This window comes from Cyprinus carpio, chromosome B12, assembly GCF_018340385.1.
Source record: "Cyprinus carpio isolate SPL01 chromosome B12, ASM1834038v1, whole genome shotgun sequence".
NCBI lineage: Eukaryota > Metazoa > Chordata > Actinopteri > Cypriniformes > Cyprinidae > Cyprinus > Cyprinus carpio.
The window spans coordinates 24221906-24248793 of record NC_056608.1 but is presented as its reverse complement, the minus strand read 5'-3'; the positions used below and the strand labels follow the sequence as shown (position 1 = coordinate 24248793).

General features: G+C 39.1%; 1 protein-coding gene across 2 annotated transcripts in view; it reads left to right on the top strand.

The window, feature by feature from the left end:
- Positions 1–1887: 1887 nt before the first annotated feature.
- Positions 1888–26888, top strand: part of LOC109054556 (alpha-tectorin-like) — a 168517-nt gene continuing 143516 nt past the window's right edge. The window contains exons 1-9 of one of the 2 annotated variants that reach the window (XM_042736018.1): positions 1888–1968; positions 2198–2270; positions 2354–2380; positions 4344–4763; positions 5429–5818; positions 5939–6010; positions 6215–6607; positions 6766–7167; positions 7262–7351. In XM_042736018.1, coding sequence (XP_042591952.1) covers positions 2222–2270; positions 2354–2380; positions 4344–4763; positions 5429–5818; positions 5939–6010; positions 6215–6607; positions 6766–7167; positions 7262–7351 — 1843 coding nt within the window. In that variant the 5' untranslated portion in view covers positions 1888–1968; positions 2198–2221. The remainder of the gene's footprint in view (positions 1969–2197; positions 2271–2353; positions 2381–4343; positions 4764–5428; positions 5819–5938; positions 6011–6214; positions 6608–6765; positions 7168–7261; positions 7352–26888) is intronic. The other variant, XM_042736017.1, reaches the window with a different exon arrangement.

The following is a 26888-nucleotide window of genomic DNA, read 5'->3' as shown; positions in this document are numbered from 1 at the left end:
AGCCTACTGTATGTGTGTGTGAGAGAAAAGAAAGTGGGGAGACACATGGGGACCAAGTGTAGGCTAGTGTAATCTATTAAATACTTACATCCATTTCTCATTTTCCATGACGTTGGTACCATATAATAAAGTGTGAGAAGTGTGTTTCAAATTTCATTTCTAAAGGTTTTGAAGAATGTTGCAGCACTGGTTGAATTGTTCTTTTGTAAGACGAGGCGAGGTTCAGACAGTGCTCAAATAAACAAAATTGTGAAAAAAACTGAAATTAAATTAAATTAAATTAAAACAGAAATTAAAGAGCTGGGAAAAACAGAGTGACACAAATGTTTGCACAAGATCATGTCTGAAAAAGTCATCTGATACTGATTATGATAAATTATTCCAACTTGTTACCTAATTCCCAGTAAAGTTCCTGAAAATGCATGTTCAGAGACCTGCAGTGATGCTGCACTGACTTTTCCAGTAAGACAGAGGCTAAAACATCAGTTTGTCAGTGGACAGTGACCATGTTGTGTGCTGTTGGGTTGCTGAAAGATTTAAATGTAGATTGTGAATATGTTCCTTCCAAAATGTGTTGTTTTGTGATCAATTTATGAATGTAAACTATTGTGTGTAGGGCTGGGGTTCATCTATGGTTTAAAAATATACACCAGTTTTTCACTAAATATATGTAGTGATTAAAATTCCAGACCTTTTAATCCAATGAGTGTTTAAAAAGACTGATTGATTAGAGAATATTCATTCACTGCAGCATCTTTTGATTAAATAGAATCTGATAATTTTGAATGTTGTCGTGCAATGTATAAAAAAAATGATGCCGAACCTGACTATCGAGTTTGACTAAACAAAAACAAAACACACACACAGTACTTCTCATGGGATGAGGTCAGACTATGCTGTATGAGAATGGATGTGTTGTTTTTTCTGCATATGTGCAAAGCACATTGAAAAAAGAACAGTATTAGTAAATACAATATGATTAGAAAGCTACATCAACAATGACACATCCAGATCAAAGATAGAGCAACACGCACATTTTACAGTTTCTTTCTCTATTTACAACAAATGTCTTATAATGGCTTCTTTCTATATTTGTGTTAGTCTGTACAGTTCCAGAGGAGACATTTCTATCAGGACACATAAATGTGCATCACATGGGTTTTGAAAAAATGATGATCTCCTGCTAATCTCTAATCATCTGGTAAACCTATGAATACAGTGTTCACATTCATAAAGAACAGACTAAAATTATATCTTTACTTTAGTTTAAATGATCCTATACAATCATTCTAAATCAAGTTTGATGAATATTATTTGCTGATGTTTCTCTGTTGATTTCCCTTTATTCTTGCTAAATATTACATACCCATTCATACAGTATGTATAGTGTTATCCTGCTGAGTAGTGTGCTGTCCCAGCTACTTTAAAGGGCATAACAATTTATTTTAGGGTGAAGGTTTGACCTTTTAGGAGCAATACAATTCCATTGATATTGATTTCTGCATTGCTGTTACAATCTTGTTTGCACACCTAACAAACTCCATATTACTGACCATTGTTTGCATCTCTACAGTGGTCTTACGATGGACTGAAAAGGATGAAAGTTTTTAAACTTTCTGAATGTTTTAAATTGTTATATTGTTCAATTAATTAGCATATGTCTTTAAAGTCACCTTTGGCGTACCCAGTTTTTTTTAAGGTGGTATTTTTGAAAACTGACACACCTAATGAAAGGTGTATACAAAGAAACAGAAAGTATAAACATATTCACCACAATATAAAAAATGAAAAACTGGTTTGAATTCTTGGGAAGGTTTTTTTTTTTTCTTCTGGTTCCAGTAATGGTACACCCACAGCTATTAACCAAGGTACTAATAAGAGTTTGAGACCTACAGTTCATCATCACTGTGTTCAGCTGCTGAAGAGAGAATCTCCCTGAGTTTGCTCTGCAGCAGCATTTGACCTCAGGTAAAGTTCATTTCTCTTCATTTTACCCTGTTGAGCTAAAAATACTGTTCATATCATTGGCTTTTTATGGATCTAAATTATTTTCTAAAATGTTTATTTTATATGCTTTTCTGTAATGGTTTATATATACATACGTGCATCAAATTTGCACAAAACATGAAAAAAAAAAAATCTAAAATAGTGAATATAGGAAACAGCTCATGTGTATATTTTGTACATGTGTGTGCAGGTGCAGGAGTTGCCGTTTATCACAATGAGGTTTCTGATCTCACTGTTTGTGTCACTACTTCTGCTGATTAATGGTGAGTGATTTACAATCTGTATTAAAAATGACAAAATCTTTTGCCAATATAAAATCCTAATGTTTATTTTGTTTATTTAACAGGTGAAATAACCAGTGGACAAACATCAGGTACAGTACAATCATTCTTTTACTTGTTTACTTCTTCCTCTTTCCATCCTTTGCTTTCCATTACATATGTAGAAATGAAGGATGTGTAGGAATAATCCTTATGTTGACAGCAGACTCCAAATTAAACTGGGTTGAAATTGTATAATTCTGAACTCTATTAATTCAGAATTAACTGTGTATACACAATGTAAATGAGTTAGGTCTGTACAGAGCATAAAGTAGGCTAGTATTTTTTCATTAGTTTCCACATTAATGAGGAACAATTAGAATGGGATGATGGGGCTAAAACTGGCAGAAGCAGACATCAACATTGGGTTTAGTACATGTTAAAGCTCATCATCAACAGCAGTAGCAGCAAGTGTCAGTCAGTCAATATATGCAAAGTAAACCAATTAATAGCGTCAAACTGCCTTTTTCCATAAAAAAAAAAAAAAAAAAAATTAAATTGTTTTTATATTTTAATTTTCACATCTGTGACCTTATTTCTTGTCATTTACATTAAATCTCAAAATTTTACAAAACAGAGGCAGAAACAGGCTGAACAGGCTCAAATGTCAATACAAATGCTGTTAAAAATCAGGCAGATCTCAGGTGGAATTGAGAACTTTAACAGAAAGGCATTAATGTTGATGTTGGGAACCAAAAACCTAAGAAGACTGGAAGGATCTGGTTGAGAGTGACTGAAAAAAGCTGGTTATATGTATGTAGATAATGAGCTGGTAATGATGAACAGGTGAAATGGGTGGAGTAACAGGTGGGATGATCCGTGATAGACAGCAGAACAGTGACACCAGACTTCACCTGCTGGACAGGGCAGGAACAGCGTGACCTGAAGGTGGTTTCAAAAGAGGGTTAAAATGATTCCTTGTTTTTACCAGTGTTGGGTAGTACAGTAACTAGTTACATGTAACTAAATTACATAATAATTGTTTTTTTTTTTTTTTTAATTATAATCAGTTACAGTTACTGAGAAAAAAAATGTGCAATTAAATTACAGTTACTTATGACAATGTTAATGATTACAAAGGGGGATATGTCTGGATTATTTTTTTTCCACACACCCACATATAGATTTAATTGATTTCTTTCATAAATTGCAGTGACTGCTCTAAAATATGAGACACCAATGTTTCAGGAGTTCCATACACAGAACAGGACACATGCTTATTCCATAACTGTTTTATTTCCTGTTTGGGTTTATGTATATGGTTTATTTTTTTAAGATTAACCGTTTTTTTTTTTTTTTTTTTTTTTTTTTTTTTTTTTTTTTTTAGGCATTGGTATATGCCAGTGTTTCCTGTCATAACTATGCAAATATTTGATTTCAAAAACAGCATCATAGCTACTGAACTATTTCTTGTTATGGTTTTAAATCTGTATTTAACCTCAGAATGATCTCAAAGTAAAAAGAAGTGCTAAAGTCTGGTTTTGAGGTGGCTGTGCTTTAAAATTAAATTATTATAATCTTAATTCAAGTGATGAACTATTTCGAAAGTCTGACAGTAATCAGTGTTGAGTTCTAGTCTGACGTATTAATCCTAAAACAGATCCTAGTATTATATTAATACACTGTTTTAATCCCATGTAGCATTAACCAAAAAGAGCCAAAGATGTTTAAGGAAATGCATACCTTCTTTGTCCAAGTGTGAAATTACATGCCTTACATGTTTTAAAGGTTTACTCAGAAGTTTATATCATGCCAACAATATTCATACAAATAACTGAGACCTTCGAACCTATGCCCATAACATTCAAATCTGATTGGGAACAGATATAAATACAGTCCCTATAAAACACTGTGGTAACTCTTACTTTATTAGTGAGAAATCTGTATAAAGCATACATTGTTAGTCAGTCTCATCCATCTTCAGTTAACTGTCCAGCTTTCTTCTCTTTCAGACAGTTGTTAGATAACATACTGTAATGTTTTGTTGTTGTTTTTCTAAACCAAATACATACACAGCACTATACAGCATAGAAACTACAACGTCCAGCTCTGATCCCTGCTATGACTATAACACTCTTGATGAATACTGGAGAGACATACGGCAAAGCTCATATCAGTACTATGACCATGATGACACCCTTGTTGAATGGAGTGGCTGGTATCGGCTGTATCTGAATGGAGAAAGTGCCCAGATGTCTGAGTGGTGCATGAGTAATATGGGATGTGGTGGTTACACTGCACTGTATCTCAACGGTTCTCATCCAAGAGTTGAGGATGGAGTGGTGACCCGTGAAGTTTTAGGAAGTTATATGTGGTCTAGCCAGTGTGAGGACTACAGATCTACATCCATCCAAGTCAAAGCCTGTCCAGGAGATTACTACGTCTATAAACTTGTCAAGCCAGATGTGTCGATCTACATGCCTTCATACTGTGCAGGTGCAATTTTTACTTCTTTTCTCTGGGATTTTTTTGTGATGATTTGTTTTTTCTTTTTATGTCAGTTTTCAGAGTAAATGCTCTGTTTATTAGACAATATAGCATACATCTTAATGAACTGATTAATGAAATTATGTTTTAACCAGTTGGACTTAGTGGTGTGTAGTCTATTAACCATTCTGTAAATCTCCACACACCCACCCATACAGCACTCACATTTAAACTTTAAACCAACCATTTAACATTTAATATGCGTACTACATATGAACATGTTGTAATATTGCCAAACAGGGCTTATTTGAATTCCATTCTTAGCCAGAAAATGCTTGATTATAATTTTTTTGTTGCTTCAGAGTTGATAAGATGGTTTAATGAAATAATGCTTGGTCTTTGACTGATGTGTGTATGTATGCATATATGTATTCATTCATTCATTCATTCATTCATTCATTCATTCATTCATTCATTCCCCTTATTTTCAAGCCCTGTGAATGTGCATACCCCTACATGCCCCATTTTGGCTCTGACTGCTCCACAATATTTAAAATAAAAACACACAATACCCTAAAATAAAAAACAATGTTCTTCATAATAAAATAAACAAAACAAACTTCCTTCCCTGTACATACTTTATTTTAACTCTACTTTTGTAAACTCTATGTCAGTTGCTTTCAGCAGCATCAGCAGTGATCCCTGCTACAACTATGAGTCTCTGGATCGTCCCTGGAGAGCAAACAATGAAAGTGGAGACTGGATTTGTGATGAATCTTTCTCCTGGAATGGCTGGTACCGGCTTTTCTATTATGGAATGAACATCGAGATGTCAGAGACCTGTATTAGTTCATACACCTGTAACACAGACTATACTCTGTGGCTCAATGGTCCTCATCCTCAGATAGAGGATGGAGTGGTGACTAGAGAGATCTGTGCAGGGTCTTATTGGGGTGGCTGCTGTTATTACAAGACAAAACCCATCAGAGTGAAAGCGTGTCCAGGAAATTACTATGTCTATGAACTTGTGAATCCACAAATCTGGTGTTCAGGATACTGCACAGGTACCATGATTTTTTTTCCCCACAAGTATTTTAAACATTTTACAATTATTTCAGTATGGACTAATTTATTTTATTAATATATATATATTTTTTTTCATTTTTTCATTTTTTTTTCATAAGATGTCAGCACTATTTCACAGGTGGTTTCCACTTTGAGTCCAGATATAATCACTGGATCCAGCATCACTTTTAGTAAGTTGTATACAGTATATAAATATAGTAGTAGTAGTAGTAGTAATAATAATAGTTATTATTCCAGTGATTCTAAGCTTTAACATCACACCTTTCATGCAAATTAACTTGTGACATCACTATTTCCTGTCATGCACAGTACAAATGCATCTCATAATCTTTATTATGTTCCTTGTTTGATCTCATCATCTCACACTAACACAGATTATGACCCATGCAATAATTACAACATACTTGACAATTACTGGAGAAGCACATTCAATTACTGGTATTGGTATGGCTATATAAATGGACATGATGACACTCTTGTTGAATGGGATGGCTGGTATCGACTCTTCATTAATGAGTCGAGTGCTCAGATGCCCGAGGGATGTGCGTCTTACATGTCATGTGGAGGTTTTAGTTCTCTGTATCTTGGTGGCTCTCATCCTCAGCTAGAAGATGGAGTTGTTACTCGTGAAATTTACGGCTCTCACTATGATCAGTGCAGTTACTACAGATCTGAACCAATCCAAGTCAAAGCTTGTCCTGGAGATTATTATGTCTACAAATTTACCAGACCAACAGTTTCAATCCCAGCTCCTGTGTATTGTGCAGGTACGTTCATTAATTCTTCATACTTGACATGCTTATCATGGATTGTATTGTAGACTTTCAAATGACAACTGCGTATTCAGGCCTATTAAATATTATTTTAGACTTGGCCATATTTAATCTTCAGTATATAATAAATTATTTTTATTATTTCATAATAGTACCTTTCACTACCCCAAGCGTTGATCCCTGCTACAACTACACCAGTCTGGATGAGTCTTGGAGAGCCACTGACAACTATTACTATAATAACTATTACTACTATGGCATGTGTGATTATAATGTGGAGTGGAATGGCTGGTACAGGATGTTCTACAATGGTGAAAATGCTCAGATGCCAGAATCATGTGTTAATCAAGGCATGTGTGGCACTTATGATCCACTGTGGCTCAACGGCCCTCATCCACAGCCGGAAGATGGAGTGGTCACCCGTCAGGTCTGTGTTTCTTCATGGAGTGGCTGCTGTACTTACACATCCCACCCTATACGAGTCAAAGCCTGTCCAGGAAATTACTATGTTTATGAGTTTCTCAAGCCAATATTTTGCGGAGCTTACTGCGTTGGTGAGTATATACTCATACGTAATTTAGGCATTTATGTTTCTAGTTTTTTTTTTATTAAATTACTGAAATTGATTTTATATGTTGCTAATGCCAGAAGCCTCAAGTCAGTCCATCCCATTAGTGTCTACAACAACAGAGACAATCCCATCTGTAGAATCCATTACTACACCAATCACAACCACTGGTAAAGTATTGTCTTGACTTTCACACTTACAAACATCTAAACTTTTTTTCCATTTTACTGATTACATAAGAGTGTAGAACAATTCATAATATTCAACTGAATTTCCCAGTAAAATTAAAATTTGCATTAGACAGAGATAATACAGCTCATAGAGTGAGTATATAATACAAATGAGAAGGAAAGGTGAAAGGTAAAAACGTAAAAGAGTTGGAGAAGCATCTGATAGACTTTCAAATATTTTCAAACTTTTATAGTGTACTTTCGTTGATCATTTGGCTAAAAAAAAAAAAAAACCAACAACAACAAAAAACAAAAACAAAAAACAATGCACTTAAAACACAAATGTAACTGGGATTTTAAGCAAAGAGTGCTCTAGTGGTAACAATTCCATACCACAACTACTACAACTACAAAGAAGTATGTAACATCTGTCAATATAATGATTTTTTTTAATGTTTCCATCACAACAGCTCCCCCTGTTGACCCCTGCTACAACTACAATGTCCTGGACGATCCATGGAGATCCACCAACAATCAACATTCCTCTCAAATAATGTGTGACGTTTGGGTCAGCTGGAGCGGCTGGTACCGTCTCTTTATTCAGAGTCAGAGCGTTCAGATGCCAGACACATGTGTTGAGGAGTATAGTTGTGGCACTTATGCTCCACTCTGGCTGAACGGAGGACATCCAACAGTTGAGGATGGAGTGGTCACACGAAATGTCTGTGGTCACTGGAACAATGACTGCTGCCATTTCCAATCCAATCCCATTAAAGTCAAAGCCTGTCCAGGAGATTATTATGTCTATGAGTTTGTGAGCCCGACTACCTGCAGTTTGGCATACTGTGCAGGTAAATATATCTACATGTCTCCTTTGTTTATGTAAAAGATCATTGTTTTCATGTAATATTGTTTTTTTTTTTTTTTTTAGATGCAAGGAACATGAACACTACCTCTACTGCTGTAATGCCAGGGACAACCACAGAAACTACAGCAGAAACCACAATGCCTGGTAATACAATGTGTTGTTATAACAATTTGGAGGATTTTTGTTTTATGTGAGCAAATCAGATCAAATCTGATGTTATGTGTTATTACATATGTAAAGAATTTAACTCAGATCACCATGCCAAACACCTTGACTAATATTATAAGTGGACCTTAAGGGGGAATTGATTATAAATGCTTAAAGGGTTAGTTCACCCTAAAATGAAAATTAGCCTGTGATGTACTCACGCTTGAGGCATCCTAGGTGTATTGGACTTTCTTCTTTAAGAGGAATCCTATCAGAGTTATATTAAAAATTGTCCTGGCCCCTCCTAGTGTTTTCATTGCAGTAGGTGGGTGCTTTTGTGCAACAGTCCACAAGACATCAAATAAAGTGCACACATCCATAATTAAACAACGTGTCTCACACGGCTCCGGGGGGTGAATAAGGCCTCCTGTAGCGAATCTATGCGTTTTTTGTAAGAAAAAACATCATTATTTTTTACATAATAAACACATTTCTCTCACTTCATCTGTCTGTCGTACGTAAGTTGTTCCGGCATATGTCATAGGACGTATGTGTTGCGCGCGCGACTCTGAGATATGCTAGTCTCACGAGTTTGTTTAGAGGATCAAAAGAAGCAAATCCTTACTTACTTTAGCAAAGGAAAACCAGTCTCCTCTTGGCTTATATCGAAATCCTCCAACATTTTTCTTTACAAATACTTGTTTTATGCTTCTAATTCGTGACCCGCTTTTTATTTTGTTCTCTCTTCGCATTCGTCACTGATCACACAATGCCGACATCCTACATCATTCTCTGGAATGGCTTCCGCATACGACAGATAGATGAAATAGGATATTTTTCTTACAAAAACGCTTGGATTCACTACAGGAGGCCTTTATTCACCCTCCGGAGACGACTGAGGCACGTTTTATCACGGATGCGCGCACTTTATTTCATGTCTTGTGGACTGTTGTACAAAAGCACCCGCCTGCAATGATAATGCTTGGAGGGGCCAGCACAATTTTTTATATAACTCTCACTGGATTCGTCTAAAAGAAGAAAGTCCTTTACACTTAGGATGTTTTGAGGGTGAGTAAAACACAGGCAAATTTTCATTTTTGGGTGAAATAACTCTTAAATACTGCTTATGTTTACATTTACGTTTGTGCATTTAGCAGACACTGTTTTACAAAACAGTTTCTTCTTCTAGTTAATAGAAATCCCTGCTATGAACTCAGCTGCACTGAGGATGAAAGATGTGGGATGAAAAATGGTGTTTATGGCTGTTTGTGTGAAAAGGACCATCACAGACGACAACGTTATGACTCTTTTGGTTGGTAACAATCCACAACAAAAATACAAAAAAATAAAAAAATTCAGTCATTAATTTCATTGGCTTTTTTTCCCCTCTCTCAGATTTCTCAGAAACCTGTGAAAGCAGCTCTGGCTCCATGTCTGTGTCTCGCTGTCAGCTCTTTGAGGCTGGTTTTCCAGCTGACGTCTTGCACCTCAATGATCCCAGCTGCAAAGGAACGGTCCTGAATGGCAGAGTGGAATTCCATTTTGATAACGATGAACACATCTGTGGAACAAATCTTGTGGTATGATTAAATATGGTATTATCTATTCAAATACACCATCTAAAACATTTGTAGTGCCCTGATTAACCAGCAGTTGGATTTGGATTTAAACACCATTGGATAATCTCTTTGAGACTTTGAGAATTATCTTAGGGAGGATTGTTTGGGCCCTTTCTTTGGTTAAAGATTGATTTTCTTTGGAGGGCCAAAAAACACAACCACCATAAAGAATACTCAAAAATCTCAAAAGATTCAGTGGAAAGGGTTCACAAGACCACACCACAAAAAAGACTGGAACTGGTGCCCCGCATTCTCCACCAATAATATGTATTCTACTGTGGTTTTTTTTTTTTGTGTGTGTGTGTGTTTCTAATGTTTGCTTTCATAACATTCTTTCAAAAACAAATTCAATTTGAGCTAAATTCAAAAAAGTAAATATGTTGTATATGTTGTTCACAGGCCAACGGCACCCACTTCATCTACAGCAACTTTATTCTGGGGGCACCGAGGTCAGAAGGTCTCATCAGCAGAGAGAAAATCCTTAAGCTTTCTTTCAGCTGTGTTTATCCTCAAACACAATCACTTTCCATGAATGTGGAAATCAACCCACTGGAGAGGTGCTAGTCAAATACAAATTCTGATTTCAGCTGTACTGTTTTATTAAAGAAGTAGTTCACCAACATGGAATTTTTCTCATCATGCTGTTTAAACTCTCATGGCTTTATTTGCTCTGTGGAATTTTACTAGTCACATTTTCAATGCAGTTAATCATGAGGACTTTTAAGCTTAAAAAAAAAAAAAAACAGCACGATCAATGCATTTCTAAAATGGTCTATATTACGTATACAAATGAATCATTCTGACAAAAATATCAAAAGAAAAAACAAATTGCTTCCAATTTGGAAATCACTACTTCTCTAATAAACTGTCATAAATACACCAAAGAAAATATTGTGAATATCAACATTTTCAGTGAATAATGATGGGAGTTTTTTGCGTGATCAAATAATCTAATAAAAAAAAAAAATAAATAAAAAAAAAAAAAATATTATTTTTTTAAAACACAAAGAATATATATTTTACCAAATAAGTCATTTTAAGTCCGATCTGTCCATTATTTTAACAGCATTGTGCACAAGACCCTTCCCACTGGTGAAGGGAGGTATCAGGTGCGGATGACTCCATATGAGGATGATGAGTTTACTCGGCCCTTCACTGGTAGAGTGGATGCAGAGCTCGACCAGAAGATGAATGTGGAAGTTAGTGTCGAGGGGTTGACCAGCCGGTCACAGTTTGCTCTGGTGGTGGACACGTGTTGGGATACACCTGTGAATGATCCTGATTACAGTCTCCGCTGGGATCTCATCGTCTCAGAGTAAAGCTGTTTCTAATCCTTCAAGCTCAGACTTAACTGTAACTGTAACATTTAGCATTGCCTCAGAATTGTATCTTTCAGTATTTTAGAACTAAAGTACAAGATACCATGTTTTATACCTGTAGTACAAATGTGTAAAGATTTACAAAATCACTTTTGAACTAAATGAAAGAATTTGATTTGTTGATTGTCATAATTGCTATTCTCAGGTGTCCCAATCCAAATGACGACACAGTGGAGCTGCTGCAGAACGGCGTCTCAACATCTAGCCGTTTCTCCTTCAGGATGTTCATCTTCACTGCAAACTCCACTAAGCTTTACCTGCACTGTACTGTTCACCTGTGCCTTGTGTCAAGCAATAGCTGCTCAATGGTGAGTTTAGAAGTTATAATGGTTTACGAATGTGCTATTGATACATTATTTTTAATCAAACACTAAATATCAGCAGGGAAATATCACCCTTGATGTCCATGGTGGTGAGGTTTAGTGTTCAAAGTTGCTAAACTGCTTATTTTGGCTGCCCTCTGCTGGAGACTTTGTGCACTCCTGGTTCATTTATTTATTTATTTTTTTCTGTTTTTCTCTTTTAGGACTGTAATTCTGGATACAGTCGGAGAGAGCGCAGGTCTCTGGACTTCCATGACAGTGCTTCCATATCCATGGGTCCTCTGATGTTGTCTGAAGGGAAAACAGGTGAACATTTAATTTATTTTAATCATTTGTAAATAAAGGTTTATAATGACTTCTTCCTTGAATACATTTCACTTCATTGAATTATCTTCTCTGTTGACAGATAAGTGGTTCCCAGATCAAGTGAAGGTGTCTGAGGCTTCTTGTCTGTGTGCTTCTCTGATGCTGTTACTTGTTCCTCTGATGAGTGTCCTGACCCTCTTTTAGTTTACTTCCACAAAAAATGCATGTTGACTATTAATGTTGAACTGATGTTAACACTTGTGGTGGGTTTTTCGTCTCAAATATTTTTTTATGTAGTGTCATAAATAATGATTTAACCCTTTACATTAGTAATTATATACTGCATTCATTCTGTTTTACTTGAGAGGATGTCTGCAATAGCAAACAGAATCAGATTTGTATGTTTTGCGGTTCCTTTTCAAAATTTTAACTCTTAGTAGTTGATGGAAATTCTTCTATAAAATGCTGATTGTCAGAAATAGCGCTGAACCTGAAAAAATTCAGTGTTGTGTTAGTAGAATATTATGAGTTCTTTCATTAAGAATTATAAGTTTAATAATATTCATATTCATATTCTGGCATAATGTTTTATTCTGGAAATTATTATGGGGCATAAATTATAGGGGTTATTAAAATTCAGTGTGAATGCCCCAGAATGTAACTGAAAAAATAATTACATAATAATTAGTAAAAAGTATTAAGCAAAATTAGTTTTCTTGTTTCATTTTATTCTAATTTCCTTTCAGTAAAACTAAGAAAAAGATTAACATTGATAACATTATCTTTCTTTGCAGTCATTTTGCTTATTGTTCATAGAGATGCTATATGATAAAATGCATGAGAAGATTCTTGCCATTATATTTAACATTCTCAAGGTTTTTAAGAATGTTTCCGCACTGGTTGAATTGTGCTTTCCTTGAAGATAAGATGGGGTGAGTTTCAGTCACTGGTTAGATTAACAAATATAAGTATTGTTCTTGTTCTAAAAGAAAGTGAAGAGAAACTGAAAATGAGGAGACGGTAGGGCAGAGTGCATTCAGTGTGATGCAAATATTCAGAAAAGGTCATGTCTGACCAGTCCTCTGATCCTCTATATATATATATATATAGGTATATATATATATATATATCTATATATTTTTTTTTTTTTTTTTTTTTTTTTGTGGTTTACAGAATTGTTAGCTGCATTTCTGTAACATTTAGTTTTTAATTTTTCACTGCAGTTTTCTTAATGCTGATGTTTTTTTTTATAGACGTCTTTACAGAAAAAAAAACATTACAAATCAAGTCTATATTTATGAGACTGTTAATTTGATCAAAAGCAGCGTTGGGGGTAATGCATTACAAGTAATGTGAGTAATGTAATAAGATTTTTTTTTTTCAAGCAACTATTAAAATAACAGATTACTTTTTAATTTACATGAAAATATCAGAGTTACTTTTTTCAAAAAATAAACACCAGTTACTTTTTTTTCCCATTTGTTGACACACAGTCCTACTGACCCATGTTGAGAGAAATCAGGAGTAAGTGCAGAGGTGTTGAGTGCTGTGAACATGATGCTTACTGTAGCTCTAGACTAAATGTGAACATGCATTTTCTCATCACACTTGCACAAAAACAGAATCAGTATTCCTCAAAATGTATAGAAACAGTGAAATGCAAACTCAGAATATAATGCAAACCTGCAATAATTAAATATGTTAAATAACACACATATCCTTTATGTATTTAATCCCATTTGATTTAACTGGTCTCTTTGCTGCTGACCTTTAAAGATCCAGTTTCACTACATACTAATAAATGAAAATGACTTTAAATAAACATAATGTCACAGTTATGTTCCGTTATTGCTTTTCATGGACTTTCAGTTTGTTTTTTAGTAGTCACATGTTTTCTTTGACTTAGTTTTCCTGCCAGTCCATTGGTCGTCATGGACATTTATTAATTATCACAGGCACAGCTGCTTTTCATTTTGGTTCATCATCCACTGTGTAATTTCAGTTGTACCTACACAGTCAACTATTTATCCAGTCACACCCTGCATATAGTGTGTGGGCCTTTTGCCTGTAGCGCACTTATTTTTGTACTGTCACGACGATGTTTGATATTTCTCTTAAACTTTGTGTTGGAAAAGGGGGAACCATGGTTACATTCGTAACCTGAGGCGTTCCCTTTCAAGGGAACTTCGAACTGCGTCCTCTAGGGGTCGCTATGGTCAACACTAACACTAAGTACCAACTCTAAGGGGAGTGCAGGCCAGAATCATGGCGAACACTAAGTACCAACTCTACCATTTCAATGGGAGTTGCCCCGGGGCGTTTAGGCGGCTGTCTGTGACAATACCCCTTACGGCCAAAGGCCTAAGCTACATACCCAACAATTGTTGGGGCCTCGGCCCGGGTGGTAGAAACTAAAGGCTTGGAATCAGGAAAGATTCCTTTAAACGGATACAGCTAGGAACCTAGCATTTTTATACTAAGTCTAGCCTGTCACACAGGGGCTACAGCTTGCTTTCGCAAGAAAGCTTGCTGAAGGAGCTGTCTCAACAGATCTCCAGTAGCAACACCCTGTTTAGATAGGTATCCGAGGATACATGGGTGGAGTGGCCCAAGATGAGCGGGGCTTTACCAGCTCAAGAAAGGGCGCGAAGCAACCGCGCGAAGCCCTCACCATATAGGATTTTAGAAAGAGCGAGAGTACTGGCGTGCGAACTTACCACAGTGTGGATTTCAGAAAGTGTGCAAAGACTTCCGCGTGCACACTTACCATATCATGGATTTTCAAATACTGTTCTAAGGAAGGGCTCTCGTGGCACTCTGATAGAGCAGCTCATAGATGGAATGGTGCATCTCAAAAAGTATGTTTGAGAGTCATCAACTCGATCTGTGGAAATAATGCTGGGAGCTCTGGGAAAAACAGTGAACTCAGTCTCATATGAGAGGAGAACTCCTGAATCCAGAGTAGCGCGCTCAAGCGACCCTTCTTGGAAAGGGGAAGCTGCTAAACTACCACGAGAATCGCCGAATAGCCCCTCATGTTGGAAAAGATGCTTGAAGTGTATAAACAAATACACACTGGCTGAATGGAGCCAAGGAACCAAGGTCTAATCATCTCAAGAAAGGGAGCGAGGCGGAGCGGAGCGTAACCCTTACCATACAGGATTTCAGAAAGTCGCGCAGAGTCTTGCGTGCACACTTACCAATACGTGGATTTTTTAGAAAGTCGCCAAAGTGTTCCGTGCACACTGACCACCATGTGGTTTTCAGAAAGTACACAGAGCTTGGCGTGTGTGCCTAAAGGTTCTAAGCATCGCATGAAGGCTGAACCGCCGCGGGAGAGGCAAGCTCAAATTTTATAAACCTCTAGCGGGGAGCATCACCTGAGGCAGCATATACAAGAAGACTTCTGTAACTGCCACCTTCACTTCCAGCTGGATCGCGACAGCACCTAAAGCGACCAGGAGACCCCTCAGGGGTGACCTGGCGGGACATCCATGAAATTCCCTGCAGTGCTGTGCCAGGCCTGATGATCAAGGAGGCTCCCATGAGGAAACCTGTGATCTCAGCCGCCTAATACCGGAACATGAAGCGGATGGCTGGTGCTGGCAGTGTTTAGTAAACACTGTAACTGAGCACTGCAAAGGAAACTCACAGAGTTTATTAGTAGATACATAACCACCAGCAATTTACACAAAAGTATATACAGAAAGGGTTATTTTTATACTCCCACCCTCCTGCGCTGGAGCCCGCTCAAGGGGAAGCCTCCTTTTAGTCGGACCATCAGTAAGGTGGTTGCTATGAACATAGAACCAGCCAAAAACATTATAGGTCCAGCATAGGAGACTGTTATGCGTTAGAGGTTTCCACCTAACCTCGATCAGGTGGAGGGAAGCTGGTGGTTACAGGGAATTAGGAAGGGGAGGATAAAAGCAGAAGTTAAAAATCCCTAAAGGGGAGCAGTAGATACCTCAGTATCACTCTGACTCAGGCGAAGCAGCTGCCTGCGTCTGGATCCACATCCCTTAGGTTCTGCTTACCCCCTTGTGACCCACAATTCCTCTTACCCCCTGCCGCAGGTGTGGGGAGGCGTGAGTCGCAGCGACACTAGCCTTCTGTGCCCGTCTTTGATCCTCAGATCGAGAACAGGCCAGGACCCTATGTTGTTTGGGCTCCAGACCTGGACTAGCCGTGGAGCGAAGGATCTGAAAGCTCAACGAGTCTTATGCCGTCTCCCGAACTTCTCGATCACCGTCTCAGCGGGAAATACCGAAAAAGTTCAGAGAAGTGAAACCTGAGCATCGAGAAAGAAAGCCTTTTCTTTCTTCCGATGTCTGCCAGGTTCATCCACAGATGTCTCTCCACGCCACCACCATGGCCGCCATAGTAGTCCTGCGCTTGGCAGAGGCGGCCTGCTTGGTAGCCGGAGAGGCCTGTGGTGCGGCGCGCAGCTCGGCTACCTGATCAGGAAAAAGGCTTTCGCCTTTATCCAGGTCTCTTAGCAGATCAGTCTGATAATGGCGAGAAGCATTTATTTTATAATAAAGCCACAGCCTGACCTGCTGCTGCGTATGCCCTGCCATTTAAGCAAGATGCACATTGCTTGAAGGGGCTTAGATGGCAAGGAGGGAGATTAGAGAGGATGTCTCCCCGCCAGAATGAAGCTCTTTCTGCAGGGGGCATCCTCTCATAGCGATTTTACATGCTCGCTTCTCGATGTCGGCAAAACTCTTATGCTGAAACCGATGGATCTGCGAGAAAGAAAAGCGGCCTCTTTCATTTCCTACTTCGATCTCAGTATGGAGATCAGGCAGAAATGGAAGGCTCACCTGAGCTGGAAGGGCTATGGTGGGAAAGATAACGCGGCTCATCGGTAGCGATCCATAAACTCCAACAGCTCTACATCGCTGAAGCAGGAGAATTGAGAAGGCTCAGCCTCAGCTTCTTCACCATCCTCAAATATCTCCTGCTTTCCTGGGTAAAACCCAGCAGAGCACTAACCTCAGTATCAGAAAGTGTTAAAGATATAACATCATCCTCCCGAGGCTCTCTCTCTCTCGTCGCGCCGCCATTTTGGCCAGAAAAGGAAAGTCCCTCTTTAAACCATTCAGACAGATCAACTGAAATTCTCACGAGCTCATTCTCCTCCGTGCCTCAGCAGCGGCGAGGTCCTGAACATGCGGGGAAGCAGATGGCTGCCTTTTTTTCGGAAGAGAGCGAGCGAGGCGGAGCTTTTCTTGAAAAAACGGCTGCAATGCTGCGCCAGATTGCCTCCTCAAAGACATCGCGTCGTGCTCTTTACCCAAACAAATCGCGTAAAGATGCGTGTGTGTCATCGGGTGTCAAATAATGCCGACCACGGATGCATACATTGTCTAAACGCTTGCTAGTAGTCGCCATGATAGACAGAGAAAGAAGCGCTCTTACGGTTCTTTCAGATGCCGCTTCAAACAAAACAGTCAGTGAAGGCGAAGAAGAAGAGAATGGCGTGTTTTCCCAGTGCCTGTTTTATAGTCGCGCACCGGTAGTGGCGTCAGAGGCTGTCGCCCGCCAGCTTCGTTGGTGTTTTTCATTTGTATGCTTCAGACCACGGGTCACGACGACGGAGTGTTCCCCATAAGCGACCCCTAGAGAGTTCGACTTCAGCGCATCGTGAGGCAGGGAATTTTGTACAACTATTCGTCATGCTCATCTGTCTTCTTCGCAACAGCCTGTGATGCATAACATTTGTGTTTTATTCATTTGTTTATTTATTTACTTTTTATTACTGAAGAGTGTCGAACTTTCTTCCCCTGTGTCCAATTCTTCAGTTGAAAGGTTTGTTTGAGCTGCGCTGTACTGTACAGACATGAATTTTACATTTCCTTTAGCCTCAGTCTTATTCATTTCACTTTCGACATTTAATTTTTTTACATTTGCCAAAAATATAACTTTTTATATTAAAAACAATCATACAAACCCAGCCCAGATTTAGAAAATAATTCAAGAGTAACATAACGCATTTATTTCCATAAAAGTGATTTAGTAACATAATTAGTTATTTTTCTAGGGAGTAACGCAATATTGTAATGCATTACTTCTAAAAGTAACTTTCCCCAATTAAACAATCAGCAGTGGTGTCATTCATGAAAAGGTTGTATGACTTAAATTGTAAATATGTTAAGATAAATATGTGAGCTAAAGCATAAAGTATACAAGCTGCTGTTGTATGATTGTGTTACTATTGGACGGGGAAGTCATGGCCTAGTGGTTAGAGAGTTTGACTCCTAACCCTAAGGTTGTGGATTCAAGTCTTGGGCCGGCAATACCACGACTGAGGTGCCCCTTGTAGGCAAGGCACTGAACCCCCCAACTGCTCCCCGGGTAGCAGCAGCATAAATGGCTGCCCACTGCTCCGGTGTGTGTTCCACGATGTGTGTGTGTGTTCACTGCTATGTGTGTGCACTGTGGATGGGTTAAATGCAGAGCATGAATTCTGAGTATGGGTCACCATACTTTTCTGTTTGTCACGTCACTGTCACTGTCACTGTCTCTGAGGATTAACATGCTGGTCATGTGAGATATTCTTTGTCCTGGTGTGGCGAAGTATATCTGATATGTTCAGTGAGTTGGGTTTTGAAAAGGTCATGGTAATATGATTCACCTATTAATTGGGAACGTGACGCTGCATCGTAAAATGCTTTGGGAACGCCTTCAGCGTGACCGGCTCTGAATCATGTGTGTAAACAGACCAATGGATGGGCGAGATGTCATGGGCGGGTGACGTCAGAGACCAGGAAGCTTAAAAGCACATGCGGCTAAGCCGGCATATAGCCTCAAGGAATGAAGCAAGTGCGGGCAGAGATGCCGGAAGTGTGGCATTGCAACGCAGCGTTTTGGTCCCCTTAAGGAACATACGTAACCTAAGATGTTCCTCTTCAGGAACTCGAGCTGCATCGTAAAACGCTTTGGGAATGAGAATGCCCACGTTGCCAGACTTTTAAATCTCTGCCTAGTGTGGGAAACTGCACAGCTAAAGCGAGAGAAAGAGCCAGGAGCCTGACAAGTAATCAGGTACATCCCACCTATTTGCCAAACTTCTGAAGGAGTGAGTCTTGACCCCCAAGAGAGGGGAGATCAGAGGACTCAAGGCTTTAGGATAGCATCCTTATCCACCGCTTAGCATTAGCTTCTTCTGGCTGGAGTCCTCAGCCTCAGCGCAGAGGAAACATGTAACCAGAAGGTGTCTGCCCATTGACTTGCCACCGAGAGGGGCGCGGTAGGCCACAATGGCTGTGACGTAGACCTTCAGGGTGGAGTGGGTCAACCCTGTGGAGAGAAGGGCCTGCAGGAACTCCAGAACTGTACCAACCGGGCAGTTAACCGGGTCGAGCTGGCGGTCTCCGCACCAAGAAATAAAAAGCTTCCACTTCAAGGCGTACATTTTCCTCATTGAGGGAGCTCTGGATTGGAGAATGGTCTCAACAACCTCGCTTGAGAGACCGGAAGCTATGAGTTGTGCCTCCTCAGAGACTCTACCACACACACCTACAGTCTCAAGCTCTGTGAGCGTGCCCTCATATAGCTGCGAAGGAGATCTCTCTCCTGGCAGGGGAACCCCCATGGAGTGCCGTCAAAGAGAGAAATCAGACCCAAGAACCATACCTGGCCCAGCCAGAATGGGGCTACTAACAGCAGCCGGACTCCATCCCGGTGCACTCTCTCCAGAACTCCCAGGAGCAGAGCAATTGGGGGAAAAGCGTACAGAGGAAGCCTCGGCCACGTCTGTACCATGGCATCCAGCCCAGTAGAGCTGGATGAGTCAGAGAGAGAACCAGAGGGGACAGTGCGATGTCTCTCGAGTCTCGAGTCAAAACTCTCCAACTCTGTTTCACCACCTCGGTGTGAAGACACCATTCCCCGGGCCTTGGTCCCTGCCTCGACAGGATGTCTGCTCCCATAATGAGATGCCCAGGAATGTGGACTGCTCTCAGCGAGAGGAGTTCGCTCTGGGATCACACAAGGATCTGGTACGCTAGTTTCTCCTGCCCAGCAGCCCTTGCTGAGGAAGAGAAGTAAACACGTGTTCTCTCTCAAGAAATTATACCCCAATAGCCCCTGTATTTCTAACTTCTCATAGTCAGATAAATATTTCATTTTATTCCTCAGTATTAAATGTAGTCAAACAACCAGATGAGTAAACACGGTCTGGAGTAGAAAAATTCACATCAAAAACAAAATGATTTATTATACCAGTTGCCTTGGCAGCGCGCAAGTTTTTTTTTCTTCCTCAGTCACACAAACAACATTAATCTCCTCAGAGAAAGATGAATGCTGCAGCGAGATCTCACTCAGAGGGGGAAGAAAACGCAGCGCGGGCTTCCAAGCCTCGAGAATGAGCTCTAGATCTAGGGAACACGGGTGGAGATAGGATGAGCCGTCTCTAACCCGTCCGCCAGATCATGTGCGATCCCTGCAATTTCGGTCACCGCCATGCCTCAGCAGCAGAGGGACCGCAACTGCAAGATCACACACACGGACACTCTCCTTGGAGCGTGCCCAGCGAGAGCGGAGCACTTAACAGCGAGAAAAGCACAATCAGTCCCCCAAGAACTGACTGCGCGAGCTCCACTCCTCATTAATGCTGCTCATTATAATATCATGCATAATATACTTGTGTAACTGATGCTTGTGCAACTGGCGAGCTTATCGATGCCCTCCGCATTAATCTCCTCAGAGAAAGACAGACAGAGCCTCGCGCCCTCTCACCGGGGGGAAAATTCCGCACTGCGGGCTTCCGAAACCCCGAGAGCAGACGCCGGATCTGGTGGTTAAGGAAGAAGATAAATACTTGCCTGTCTACATTCCTTCCACCAGATCTGAAAGCAAAACCAGCGAGCAGAACCACCGCTCCGCCTCGGCGAAAGCGGGGCTGGCACCGCGAGAAATGCCAGTGAAGGCTCCCTCCTCAAAGAGAGCCTTCCGAGAGTGAAGAAAAGCAGTAACAAATGCTCACATCGCAGCCATCAACTCCCTCGAGAGCTGATTCTGCGTGCTTCACTCTCAAGCAGACAACACACAAACTGCATGTGTCCCTACCACTTTTTTTTTCTTTGTGGGCAGGGAAATCACACAGCCTGAACACTGCCTGCTCTCGCCCAAAACTTCTCTTGACTGAAGCTTTGACATAATGGAGCTTATCAGTGGACAAACAACACTAAATAAGACTCACAAACAGATAGCGACTGACAGACACACAGAGCGCTTGCTGAAAGACAGAAGGCTAAATGCCAGCTTTGCCGCACGTGCTTTTAAGCTTCCTGGTCTCTGACGCCACCCGCCTATGACATCTCGCCCATCCGTTGGTCTGATTACACACATGATTCAGAGCCGGTCATGCTGAAGGCGTTCCCAAAACATTTTACGATGCAGCTCGAGTTCCTGAAGAGGAAAGGTATGTTTAGCTTCTACTAAATATTTTTATGGGAGTATTTATTTTGCAACTTTTTTTTTTTTTTATGGATTATTTTGGTCACTTGCGATAATGTTCATAAACCGCAATCACCAGAAATTATAATAGCAAGGCAATGGAGAATAAAATAAAAGCACTGTTGAAGCAGTGGTGACAGTACTGTAAGTAGTTGTGGGTGAATCTTGTTCAACTGGTTGCAACAATTACTGGAAAAATCCACTTTCAGTGATTGACAGCTGCAGTTTAGTGACTTGATAAAGAGACTTTGCAGCGTCATTGTCTGATGGTTTTCTAAAAGTCCTACATACAAACAAAAACAAGGATCTAATTTTATAGTTGTTAGCCTTTAACCCAGAAAAAACCAACTGAGGTATTTTCAGGTCTAGGAGGACAGACAGATATATATCTGCTTTTAAAAAGCATGTGGACCTGTAGGTATGGCTCTGGTAAACACCTTGAATTCTTTTAATGTAATAGGTATTTTGTATCTTGAGATAAAGTCTGTAAACGTAAGTAAAGTACCTTCATTTTTAAATAACTATTAATAATTAAATAACTCATTAATAACAACCACTCCTAAACCAATTTTGAAAAAATAAAGACTTATTTCTATACAAAATATTAGCGTTGAAGAAGAAAAATTTTTAAAATTTTATAGTTACACATTAAAAGAAATGTTGCTCCAGATAGCAAGTACTTGCTGGTGAAATTCAGAAAGCTTAATCAGAAATTTTTAAAATTTTATAGTTACACATTAAAATAAATTTTATGTTACCCAAATAGGAGAAAATACCCTGAGGAATTATATTCCAAACAGATGTAGGATTTTGAAGATATTGTTTAATTTGTTATTTTTTATTTTGTATTTTATATATATAGTTACAGTTTATAAAGCTAAAATCGATAAAATTCAGACCGCCTTTATCATATAAATTTAGTATTACTGATCTCTTAATATAATGAAAATTGTTTTTCAACAGAAATTTTGTTAAAATGCTGTCATGACATAAAACAAAAACCCAAAGAAAACACCAACAGTTTAGCCTAGAAAGATTTCTATTAAAAGTTATAGCAAATCATAAACGGTTGGAACACAAGTATATACTAGGGATGAAAACAGCAGTACCTTTTTAATTTAAAGAAAATTGTTGTAATATTGTCATTTTTATAAATCAACAAATCAGAAACTGAAGTCTCAGTCTCAGTGAATCCTTTAAACCATATAACAAGGAAAATACATTTGCACTGGACAAAGCTATTCATGTGTATATATTTTCCTCTGGTTCTTGTCACCTTAAGTAAAGTAGGCCATCCCTTGTAGTTTAGGTGGGTGTTGAAATTTCAACGTCATCTACAAAAGCACAGCCACTGACAAAAACAGCTTTCTTGTTTTCTTTATGGGCTTTTTCAACAGACGGCCATAATTTTAGCCATCTTTCTCTGTCGGCAGGAAACAAGTCCTCAGTGATCCTCAGGTGGTTGTTCTTCAGAAAGTCTGTGATTTTGGCAGCGTGCCAGACAGCATCCCTAAAAAAATCTTTAAGTGAACTGAAATATAATAACACTCCCTCGAGTGTTGCTTCCAGGTCTGTTACGACCAACTCTGTATGCAATCTAGTATATTTTGATGACCTTGTGCCCAACAAGCGACAAGAGACTCTAGCATATTTTGATGACCTTGTGTCGAACATCTTCTCCACCTTTCTCATGAAGCCCATGATTTCTCAAATTCCATCAAATTCCACTCCACCAACTTCTGTAGTGCATCTGATCCGTTCTGTACCAGCCGAGAAAGGCCCGAGATCTGCGAGAGGATGACCATCTTTGTCCACAATTCTGCGTTGCTTGGAGGCTGGCGACTTCTGGATCATTATCCTATTTAAGATAGTCGTGCAAATTGTCTGTAATCAAGTCACTAGAAGGGTTTCAGTCACAGGGTGTGTCTCTGCTGCTAGTTTTACCAGCCATGTCAGCATGTACGCTCTGGTCGGTCTTTCCAAACTTTTTTCCAGCAACCCACCCATTTTCTTACCCACACAAAGTACTGTGAAATCAAATTGTGAAAACTCAAAAAGTCAAAATAAATGTAAACTAACACTCAACAACATTATAAGTCAGTGTAAGTGTCAATTATAAAACACCCCTCCAAACTCTCAAGGAGCCACTTTGAAAACCCTCCAAACTCTCAAAGAAATGGAACCTTAGAGTCACTAAAGACTGCCAACAAGCATTGCACATTTGTAAAATTAGAGAGTTAAATTCAGAGTGACACATACAGAGAAACTTTTACTTCTCATTTAGTTATTTCTTTCCCCCTTTATATTTGTATTAGTCTGTCCAGAGGAGACATGATTGTCAGGACACATTAATGTGCAACACCTGGTTTTTGGGACATGGGTTTTTGAATGATGAGCTAAAATGTGCAGAAGGATGAATGTAGAACATTCCTAAAGAGTTTAATTCTGCACCTTCAATAAATCTGTGAATATAATGTTCACTTCTTTGAATTTGACTTGATTCTTTACTTGAAAGGTAATGATCTAATGATCAATCTGTTTTGTTTGTTTGTTGTGTGACATTCCCACTTTAGGGATGTACCAATATTTTTGTGTTATAATTTTGTTTGTTTGCACTCTTAAAATACACTAACATTCAAGTTTATTCAATTTCATTCAGTTTATTATTGGCCTTAAGCTGTCCGCATTTTACGAAACAACATCATTGCAAGAAGCAACTTTACAGAAAATTAATGTTTCTACAATATTCTAAGTAGCTAGCGTACGTCAGTGTGGGTGCTTGTCATTATGTGTATGCCAAAATTTTCGGAAAATATGATACAAGAAGACGTCAGTCAACCAATGAAGAAAAACTCAATTAACTATCACTTAATTTAATCTTAGCTTTAACATCACACACTTACCTTATTTTGTAAAGGTCTGTATGTTGTCAGGGTTAGCATCATCTGAGGTCCTCTGAGGGTGGCATCTCTCGTCTCAGGTGTTTCTGGATCCAGACTGGAGCTTGTGTAAATGCTAGTTACCACGGGATGTAAATCCAGCGAAAACAGAGCACAATAGAGACATAATAGTCATAGCTGCTGTTCCAGCCAAGTAAAATTAATTAGTTTAACCCAAGCTAAAGAATAATAATGCGCATTTGATCAGATACAACTGGCATTATTTGATATCAGACACATTATTTGAATGCTTGGCGAAAGAGATGTGTTTTTAATTTGAGTTTTAGATTTAAACAGAGAGAGTGTGTCTGAACCCCGGACATTATCAGGAAGGCTATTCCAGAGTTTGGGAGCCAAATGCGAAAAAGCTCTACCTCCTTTAGTGGACTTTGCTATTCTAGGAACTACCAAAAGTCCAGTGTTTTGTGACCTTAGGGAGCGTGATGGATTGTAGCGTGGTATAAGGCTAGTTACATAGGTACGCAGGAGCTAAACCATTTAGGGCCTTATAGGTAAGTAATAATAATTTGTAACTGATACGGAACTTAATAGGTAGCCAGTGTAAAATTGGGGTAATATGATCATATTTTCTTGACCTGGTAAGGACTCTAGCTGCTGCATTTTGGACTACCTGTAGCTTGTTTATTGAAGATGAAGGACAACCACCTAGAAATGCATTAAAATAGTCCAGTCTAGAGGTCATGAATGCATGAACTAGCTTTTCTGCATCAGAAACAGGTAACATGTTTCGTAGCTTGACAATGTTTCTAAGATGGAAGAATGCTGTTTTAGTAACATGGGAAATATGGTTTTCAAAAGACAAGTTACTGTCTAATATAACACCCAGATTTTTGACAGTAGAGGAAGTAACAGTACATCCATCTAGTTGCAAATTGTAATCTACGAGATTCTGTGTACTATTTTTTGGTCCAATAAGTAATATCTCTGAAAATTATTGGTCATCCAATCTTTTACATTTTTAACACCTCTGTTAGCTTTTGAGAATTTTCACCTGGTCTGTTGACTATATAGTGGATATCATAGCATAACAGTGGAAAACTAATCCCGTATTCTCTAATGATTTACCAAGGCACATGTATATTGCAAAATAGCAGATGACCTAGCGAACAGAAGCTTGTGGCACTCCATATTTTACTGTGATAAATGATGACTCCTCATTTAAATAAACCAACGTGGGTAGCGATCGGGGGACAGGTTGATCTAAACGCACTTAAAGCCTTCCCTTGGAGTAAACCTGTTATAGTTTTGTAATCTGGTCTATGAGTATGTCGTGATCTGATGGTGGTCGAACGCAGCACTAAGATCAAGTAAAACTAGCAATGAGATGCAGCTTGGTCTTGATGCAAGAAGCAAAGTCATTTGTAATTTTAACAAGTTGCAGTTTCTGTGCTATGATGGGGCCCTGAAACCTGAACTGAAATTCTTCCTAGAGATCAATTTTTTTGCAGGAAGGCGCACAATTGAGCAGCACACACTTTTTGTTCAAAATTTTAGACATAAATGGAAGAGGTTGAAATGGGTCTGTAATTTGCCCGTTCACTAGGATCTAGTTGTGGTTTCTTATACAGAGGCTAATAAACCGTCCGCGTGAATGGTTTTGGGACGTGACCTAAAGTCACGACGAGTAATATATTGAGAAGCAGTTTTTCTGCACAGGTAACAACGCTTTCGTATTTATGGGTACAGGATCTAATAAACATGTTGTGGTTAGAGCAGTGCTAAAGCTGATTTAGTATCCTGTACTATAGTTGGTAAAAGCACTGCCAGTTATCTTTGGCGTTTGCGATGGCTAAAACTAAAGTATAGACGCTGTAAGAATCTACATTGTTATGTATTTCTGATGTTAACTAGTTATCAGTGAAGAAAAATTCATAAAGTTCAGTACTATTAACTGTGAGGGATATTTAGATCTGGTGGCGGTTGGTATTTGTTAACTCTAGCCACTTGCAAATAAAAACCGGATTGTTTTGGTTGTTTTCTATGGTTTGTGGATATGCTCGGCCCTGGCAGTTTTTAGGGCCTGTCTATAGCTGGACATACTGTTTTTCCACGCAATTCCAGAAACTTCCAAGTTAGTTTTTTTCCATTTGCACTCAAGACTACGAGTTTCTTTCTTGAGAGCGTGGGTATTACTGTTGTACCATGGCACAGTACGTTTTTCTCTAACCTTTTCAATTTGATGGGGGCAACAGCTTCTAATGTATTAGAAAAAATAGTGCCCATGTTGCCAGTCATTTTGTCTAGTTCATGTGTATTTATGGGTACACATAGCAGTTGAGATAAATCAGGCAGGTTATTTGCAAATCTGTCTTTGGTGGCTGGAACAATAGTTCTGCCCGGACGGTAATGCTGAGCCATATAGTTAATATCAGTGATACGCAGCATGCACGATACAAGGAAATGGTCATTAAACATCATCACTTTGAGAAGTACGATATCTATATCAGTAAGATCGATTCCATGTGATATA